Below are 9,711 nucleotides of genomic sequence, written 5' to 3' on the forward strand. Positions count from 1 at the left end.
AAAGAAAAAAAGAAGTAAAAGTAATTATGTCCTCCTCAGAAAATAAATTGGATTTTTTAGAGAGAAAAAGGAGAGATTTAAGTTTGGCAGATTAGGTAAAATGAATAAGAAGAAATGTGATGACCTCTGTGAAACTTCAGGTAGCTCAGCAATGAGAATGAATTAAATTTAGCAAAGCAGACATCTTATAGAAGAGGAGATAATTATCACATTTTGATGACAATTATAGGTAATTACCATGACACAAAAAGATTTCCATCTCAATGCAAGATTAATACAATGTGTTTGTTCTGTACTTCACAATGAACTTATTTCATGCTTATATTTGTGTAAAATACTTATATCTGTGTGAGATTATAGCTTTGTAAATAACACATATCTTATAAAGTACACAGCTCTGACCATTGCTGGTTATGTGATCTTAGACAAGTTATTTAGCCTCTGTTAAATGCAGAAATAAAAGTATCTTCCTCATAGAGGGAGTCTTTATGAGGATTAACTAAAAAAAAGTGCTGGGAATTTTACCTGGCATCTTGCTAAGTGTTCAATAAATGTGAGTTTATTTTTCGAGTACTTTGTAATTTTTTTTCTCAACAACCCATAACTTGCACAGAGAAGGTATTTGATAAATAAATTTTTGTTGAATTGAACTTAACTGATGACTCAGGTTGGGTGGTTATCACGAATTCCTTTATGCAGTTGAAAGCTTAGAGTAAGTGATTTTGCCAAATTTATATAGATAGTTTGGGGCTCAGAGTAGACTTCTGATCTAGTTTTCTGATTCATAAAATCAGAGCTCTCCTATGAGGCAAGTATAACTGACCACTGAGTTGACTTTTAAAACACTGCTGCTCTTTGGATTAGGTTTCTTAAATCAAAACCTAAAACATTCTGGGAAGTAGTATACACTTTATGTAATTACAATGAGTTAATGTGTTTTATAGATAAAGAAACTGAATTTCAGAGAGGTTAAATGACTTGATCAAAGTTGCCAGTTAGTAAATTCTAAATCATTATTTGAACACAATCTGACACAGTTTTATGGGCTTTACCACCCAACTTCCCTTAACCTAACCCAGAAGGTATCATACAATCTGAAAGGAATTTAGATTCTTACTATTTAGGTCCTTTCTATATTCTTACAAGGAGAAAAGCAGGATAGAGTGGGTGAAGAAAACTAGCTAATTTATTTAGCTGCTCTTGCACTCATTCAGCATTTTAATTGTTTGCAGTATTGTGGCTCATAGATATTTTGATTTATTATTCATTTTTAGTCAAGTAGAAAGACAATTCAACCTTTTAAAATATTATAATATGAATCGTCTATTAGTACAGAGCGCATTAAAATCGGCTATTTATAATAAAGAATAGCTGTGTGACATATGGCAGGAGAGAAACATTGAAAGTCAGCTATACATAAAAACATGATAAACCTGAGCATGTCAAGCAAAAAAGATATGAAGTGAAAAGCTATCATTCATGGCTTCTTTTTTAAAAAAGAAATATATACTTATAACTTTCAAAAACATATCTTGAAAAACATTCACTTATAATTTTAATGTGTTGTCATTTACATTTTAGTAACTGAGACTAGAATTGCATTATTTTAAGTTTGTTTTTCCAAATTTCTCATATATGGTTGTGTTTTAAATAATGGATAAGTAGACAATGTTGCAGAAATCACACTTTGTTTATGAATTTTTTTCACTGCACTTTACTCGTGATCTCTTCCTTTGTCTCTGTGATTATGCTTCTCTACCAGAGACGATTTTCTTACCTTATTTGTATTCACTGCAGTGACGACCCAGACGCATTGTGCATTGCTGTCATACTGGAATGGAAAGTTGGGAGACGTAAAGGTTCCGCTTGGTCCTTGAAGATTAGAGCCACATGTCTTCACTAAAAGAGAAATTGCTTTTTAAAAGATGAGCACATACCGTATGCAAAATCATAGCAACACAGTACTTGCGAATAGACTTTAAATTCAAAACTGCACAATTATAACCACATTAAAATATATATTATGGCTTTGTGATGTCGCTTATCAAAATGAGTGTTTTTTACACACTGATGTTCACGAGCTCAGTATTTTCAACAATAATTGAAAACTCATGATGACTAAAAGTGTGAGATTTGATAAAATGTCCTCTGTAAGGAGGTTAGTTTAATTAGAGAGAGGTATAGTTACCCAGTATTGGGTTAACAAAAATCTACAAAGAGAAAGAAGCAAAGCCTTGGGTTGATTAAGCAATCTAAATGGCAGTACTTTCATTTATATTTATTAAGTACTCTAGGACACATGATAGCATAATTGAGACATCAATATTAAAACTACTCCGTTCTTATAACTGTGAATTAGACCACTCAGACTACACAAAGACCTACACTGAAATAATTTATATACATTCCCATAAAACTTAAATGTTATAATATTTCCTCAGTTTTCTATCTCTTCTTCCTTCTACTTAACAAAAGAGCTTGTGACCACACTGTCATTTGTGTCAATTTGAAGTTTATATCTCTTGGTAATTTAATGGTTACTTTCAATTTTTTTAATTTTCTAATATTTGTGTCCGATTTTTATATTTTAAATAATACTACTATATCATTTTGTATTCAGAAAATACTAAATGCTATCTTTTTCCTTCAACGTTAATTACCAATCTTTCTTTTTCTATTTAATGCTTAACTTCTGGTAAGTCTTCCATGCTCATTATTTCATTTTCTTCTCTCCCATTTACTCCTTCTTCTACATCTTCTTCTTCTTTTTTTTTTTTTTCCAATTTTCATGGTATAAATAGTCTCACCTTGGCTGATTTTAAGCTACCAAAGTCTTATCAAGGCTTCACAAAATTCTGAATATTTCACAATTCGTTCTTTTTTTCCAGCTTTATTGATGTAAAATTGACACTTAACATTGTATATGTTTAAGGTGTACAACATGATGATTTGATATACTTATACTGCAAAATAATTAAAAATAATTAAAAAGTTAGTTAACACCTCTATCCTCACATAATTACTATGTGTGTGTGTGAGTGTGCATGTGTGTATGGTGAGAATATTTAAGATTTACTTTCTTAGTAATGTGTTAATACAGTATTATTAACTATAATCACCAGACTGTACATGAGATCATCAGAAATTATTCATCTTATAACTGAAAATTTGTTCCCTTTAACCAACATCTCCCCATTTCTCCTACCACTCCCAGCCCCATCTCTGGCACTCTACTCTGTTTCTGTGACTTTCTCTTTTTTTGGATTCCACATACAAGTGAGATCATTATATTACAACTTTCTATAAGTGTTCTATGCTTACTACTTCATTTTCTTCTCCTCATTCACCTTTGAAAGTATTTCAGTCTGACTTATCTCATTTCAGTGCTGCAATTGCTTTCTCAGTGCTAACAATGACTGCCTAATTGCTATATCTAACAGCATTATTTTTTCCAACATACTTGAAATCTCAGCAATAATGAAAAGTATTGATAAGCTTTGTTTGAAATTCTCTGCCTTCCCTTACACCTTTCTGAACTCTCTTAATTTTTGCCCTATTTATTTAAAATAGTTATGCTCCATACCTTGTGTTCTGGTTCTATTTTTATATCTGACTCTCAAGTAACATAATTATAAATTGATTTAATGGCAAATTTCTCTTTGTTCAATGATCTCTCTGAATAGTTACCCTAATTCACTTCTCTGTCTATAATGGTCATTTCTGTGTGGATAGCTCTCCAATTTACATCAACCATTTTGCTCCCTCTCTTGATTTCTAGAGTAAATTTTTCTCTGTTTGGTGGACATTCCATGAAATGTTTTAAAGATGCTTAAATTAAACTTTTCTTATCAAACTCTCCATCACCCTCTCATACACACTTAAGCACCCCTAAAGATGTATTTCTCTTCTGAAGCATCCTGTTTTCCTTCTTTTCTTCTCTTCCTGATACCCAGTGCTTTATCATCTTCTTTATCCTGGACTTAACTCCTTCTCTTATTCCATTTTCTCTCTCTGTTCCATCCTCCTCAGTGCTACTATATTTCTCTTTCTAAAATACAGATTTGATTTTACTTAATTATATAAATCTTGATCTCTATTTCCCATAGGGTAAATTACAAACTGCCTAATATAGAATATAAATTTATTCCCGTGAGGACACAGGCTGCTTTTCCAGTACAATTTCCTGCTATTTTATACAGCCATGCACTCGACTTGTGCCAAAAAAGAATTCTTGCTCTTCCTTAAATGTACCATAACCTTTATAATTTTCCACTTTTTTCTATGATGGTCTCCAAGTCTAAACTGTTATTCCTTCTTACATTTGCCTGCAGCAATTTTAGTAATTTAAACAAAGCACACTGATGCGCCACTTCTTTCTATAGGAAATGATCCTATTTCTTCTACTCTGGGTTCCATAATGGATTTTAGCACTCACAACACATTATTTGAATAGCACATCTATAAAGGTGTTTAGGTGCTAGTGAACTGACAGAAAATGTAGTTATAAACATTTTAAGAACTTTATAGCAATATAAATTTTTATAGCAATCACATGATTGGTTTGAAGTTAGTAGAAACAACTTTCTGATAGGAAATACGTCTTCGTTGAGTGACACTATTTGGTAATTCTCTGGTATGTTTTATTTTCTAAAATGTATGCACACTTTATACACTGTGGGCAAGGCCTTATTATCTTTTTCATTAACTCCTAGTGCAGTGGCTTTCATGATGCAGAAATGTTTACTAAAGGGACAAATATCCAAGTTCTTTGGCATAATTCTTAAATGGACTATAAAATAGCTGCTCTCTACATGTTGATAAAGAATTCTTATAAATATGTTTCAGACTGGGAAACTGTCCTCTTTGAAAATTTCTTAAAAATAAAAATAAAAAACACAAAAAAAAGAAAAGGAAAAAAAAAAAAAACACAAAAAAAATGACAGGTAAAAAATCACCTGTAAATATGCTGCGCTTCTTGTTTCCATTCATTCAAATCAAAGAATAACAATTAACATGTTAGGTTTTATTTCTGCAGACATTTTGTTTTTGTAGGTGCATGTATTTTAGACACTTTGTGTGTGTGTGTGTGTGTGTGCTTGCGTTTTAAGAGACTGAGCTAATTCTATACCTATTTCTCTGAAATTGTTTTTTTTTTCTCTACATATCATGAAGAGTGTTCTAGATCAGCATATGCAAATTTATTTAATAGATTTTAACAATCCAAACAGTAGCTCTTAGAAGTACTGCAAATTTTGGATAACCTTACCCTATGAGAATAGCAGATGATAGAAGCTTTCCTTAATTCTGGGTTGAGGAACGAGAAGACCTGTCATTTGAGCAGAGTTGTCGCAGTTCACCTCATAGCAACCAACATGCAACAGAATTGAATGAAAAATTACTGTTGCAATCCACTAAGATTTTGTGGTTGTTTTTCACATAGCACATGCTAGTGAAAGTTTATTTTTATTTTTTCAGCTATAAAACATAATCCATGAACAAAGGTCTTTCTATCTGTATCTTTATATACTTGTGTTATTATCTGTGCTTTATACATGTGCTGTTATTGTAGGATGAATTCTTATAAGGATTACTTAGCCACAGTATGTGAGCATTTTAAAATTTGATAAATATGCATAAATTACTCTTTAAATATTGTTCAGTATACTTTCAAAAACGGTATAAGAAAGATAACAGTTCCCCAAACTCTCATCAATAATAGTATCAACTATCTGTGCTTTTGTAATTCTGTTAAGTATGTCAATATTTTAATTTATAATTCTCTACATTATCAGTTCGATTTAACAGAAGTACTTTTTATTATTGTCTCTATTTCTTTTGCTCTGATTTTTCTGTTTATGTACACTTTAGTTTCAATTGTCCGTTCCTCATTGATTTATAGGAGCTTCCTGTATACTGTCAATATTAACCCTTTTTTATGTGTTCCAAATATTTTCCTACAGTCTATTTTTAAAATTAACTTTGCTTCAAATTTGTCTGCAAATTAAATAGATATTTATATATCATGTCTGCAAATTAAATATACATATATGTAAATCTGTCAGTATTTACCTTTAGGTACCTGTGTTTTATGTCTGGATTAGGAAAAATTTCTTCAAACCTAAGGTTGAAAATATCATCTAATGTTTAATTTTCACATTTTCATAATTTTATATTGTTGTATTTAAACTTTTCATTTATTTGGAAATTATTTTTTGTCTGCTGTAAAGTAGGAGAAATAATTATATTTTCCAATATGTGAATAGCTATTTTCCCAGAAGCATTTGTAGTAAACTGTATAGTATTCCTCACCAATTAAAAATGCCATTTGAATTACATGATTTTATGTTATATTATATTTCTGTCTCTTCATCTGTTAAATAAATCCATACATGAATCTAAGCCTTCATTTTTTTGTACTGATTCAGTGATCTAAGATTATTCCTCTGCAAATATACTGCTTAATCACTTTTAATTTAGATGGTGCAAATCTCCCCATTGCTGTTCGATTTCATAATTTTTCAGTTATTGTTGAATATTTATTTTTCCTTGAACTTTAAATGGGTCAGTTTGTCACATTAAAACAAGAGTCTGGTATTCTTATTGAATTATATTATGCTCATACATGTTTTTGATATAAATTTTTGTCCTCGATGTAGCCTTTGATGACACAAAGGAAAAATAAATGTGATTAAACTAGATGTTCATAAAGTATTTGATAAATTAAGCAGAATTTCCTGATTTAAATTCTAAGAAACATAGAAATAGTAGAATAAGGAGAAAACCTTCTAAGTATAACAATGAATATATGAAATCAAAACAAATATTAAACTATTTGCCATTAAAGATCAGAACAATCTTGGATGCCGCATCATCTGTGACAGCATTTGTCATTGTCTTACAGCTTCTAGGTAACGCAGTAAACTAAGAAAATTTTGAAAAAGGTTATAAACTTAAAGAAACAAAAAAAAAGTTTTGTTGTTTACTTGTAGTATGATATATTTAAGAGTTATGTAAGTTGGCTTTGAAAAAGATATACATGTAAAAATTTACTTTTCAATAATAATCAGAAATTAAAATGGAAAAATTCAATTCATATGAGCAGCAAACGAAATATATAACTTTAAAAAATATATTTGGTAATAAAGGTACAAGACATTTATAAAGATAATTATAAAAAACTTCAGAAGGAAATTTAATAAAACCTTAATAAATGGAAAAGCAAGTATTGTTCTCGATGGGAAGGCTTGCTATCATATATTAACATTCTGATTTCAGCAACTTAAAATGAATTGACTTAAATTAGTTAAATTTTACAGATTCTATATATCTATGAGTATCTTAACTCTTAGTGCCTTTGACATTTTTATTGTACAATATTTTGTCTGTTTTATTCACATGCCACCTGTTTTTTAAAAAAGGTGATAAGAATGGCTACCATATTTATATTACAGTCGTTTTCAGAAGAAAATGAGTCAATACACATGAAGACATTATAAAATACTATTAAAAGAATTATGCACTTTCAAGAAAATATAAGTGTAGTAGCAAAAGCCAGAAAAATTCATTCCTAGCCTCTCTATCAATATATTTGTCTTTTTTCCTCAGGCCAAACACATATAGTTAACTATCCTTTGAAAAACACCTAAGAATAAGGTTAAGTACAATGAAATATGCTTTGGTTCAACTGTAATCTCCAGGCATTTATATCTGTGTTAGATGTAATGTTTCAACTACACAAGTAAGACAAGCTGAAATTTTATTTTTTGGGTGAGTTAGAAGGATATGATTCATAGGTTAAATATTATTTTTGCACAAAATATATCAACTGAGTCCTGTCTATAGTGATGTCTAGGTCTTTTGTGCCCTGAAATTCCTCTTCAAACGTCTCCTTCCAGAATCTTTATAAATTTTTTACAAGATTGAGGTACTTTTGTGATCTCGTTACAGCATATTCTCAGGAATTTAAAATTCCATAAAGTTCCTTCTACTCACTTGCAATTCCTTAATTAAACACACTTTAAGATGTTAGCATTTGCTATTTTTTTCATTTTGTATAGTTTTCTGCACAAATATTTCTCAATAGCTGGTTTATTCTGATTAATCTATCAAAAATTTAGATTTTTAAGTATCACCTTCATATACATACATACACATACAGATATCCATCTTTATACATAAGTATATATACATGTATACATATATATGCATACATATATACATATACACCATGGTTTACTGTCTTCCCTATTAGAATGACGGCTTTATCGTTTTATCTACCATGGTATCTCCAGTGCTTTAAACAGTGCCAGGCACATAGCAGACACTTAATAAACATGTAAGTAGATAAACTAACACATAATTAATATAATGAGTCACAACAGAGATTTTTGCTTCTGGTTTGTATTTGCCTCCTCCTTATCCTGCCCCTACTTTGGATGTAGTGACAGACAGTTCAAGCTACTAGCTATTGCTGAATATTTTCATCCACCAAGGATTCATTAACACTTGTATAAACAACTAAGTCCTATTGTCTGGTGCTCTAAAGCTGTGTTAGAAATGTTGAAAGATTTCTGGCAAGAAATTCTTCTTTGTTATGTCAATATATTTAAAGGAATCATTAGGTTGAAGTCCAAATAGCTTTCCAAATAGCTTTGAAGTTTGTGTATTTTTCAACCATCACTACATCTTCAACTTACTTAGTGTTCTCAGTTGCGCAGATCCAAACTATACGGATCTCAGTTCTTTCACTTGAAAATTTAGTTAGGCTATATCACCCAAACTTTGTATGCTCTTACTGGCTTCTCCCAAAAGTTGCAATGCGGTTATTTGTTTAAGGATTTCGGATGGGGCTTTGTGAGGTAAGACATTAAATACTGTTAGGAACAGTTATGAACTGACTGGAAATGGATAAGTGTTAGTACCTAACTATGGACAACTTTCTTTCTAAACATTCTTTGCCCAGATACCATCAATGATATTTAAACACTATCCTTACCATGTACACGTTGCAATTAGGTTGATAGCTTATGTTTTTATTATGACGTCTGATGGAAGTACAAAGAGGAGTTTTGGCAGAATCGCTTTTAATTATTTATTTTCTCTTCAGGAGGCAAAAGAATGTCTCCTGGGCCTGAGTGAGCCCAGAAGGAGAAAAAAATAGTGGTGACAGTAAGTCTAAGGACTGAATTATAATTTAAAAAATATAAATTTATTTTGTATTTCAAACTAGTGAAGTAATCACATTTTCTATTATAAATAAGAAATATTCAGTGTTGATTATCTATTATAGTTTTGTATAAACTTCAATAAGAATCTAGCACCTAAAATTCTCTATGATATAAACTGATACTAAGATTTTTATCATATATTCTAGTATATATTACGCTATAAGTTGATATAAACTGATATCACAGCAATATATGATTAATGCCACAAAGCAAAATTAATTGTTTTTATTTATTGATAAAATATGTTCCAGGCCTAGAAACAAATATAATTTAATGGTTATGAATTTTTGGACAGTGAAGTAGTAAATCAAATTGTTCATTAGGAAATAAAGAAATATTTATATTTCAATGTTATTTTTTTCTGATAAATTCTACCTACTCAATATTAGATAATACAGTTTTAATTCATTTGTGAAAGTCAAATGTACTTTTATTCTGCAAATTTATATAGTCTACAAACATTAAATGAATGCACATTTTGTTT

At 30.2% G+C, this 9,711-nt stretch overlaps 1 protein-coding gene across 1 annotated transcript in view; it reads right to left on the reverse strand.

The window, feature by feature from the left end:
* Positions 1-9,711, reverse strand: part of CSMD3 (CUB and Sushi multiple domains 3) — a 1,080,109-nt gene that overhangs the window by 574,278 nt on the left and 496,120 nt on the right. The window contains 1 exon segment of the mRNA XM_011360386.2: positions 1,778-1,899. Within this exon segment, the coding sequence (XP_011358688.1) occupies positions 1,778-1,899 (122 nt within the window).

This window comes from Pteropus vampyrus, unplaced genomic scaffold (genome assembly GCF_000151845.1).
Source record: "Pteropus vampyrus isolate Shadow unplaced genomic scaffold, Pvam_2.0 Scaffold54, whole genome shotgun sequence".
Classification (NCBI taxonomy): Eukaryota; Metazoa; Chordata; class Mammalia; order Chiroptera; family Pteropodidae; genus Pteropus; species Pteropus vampyrus.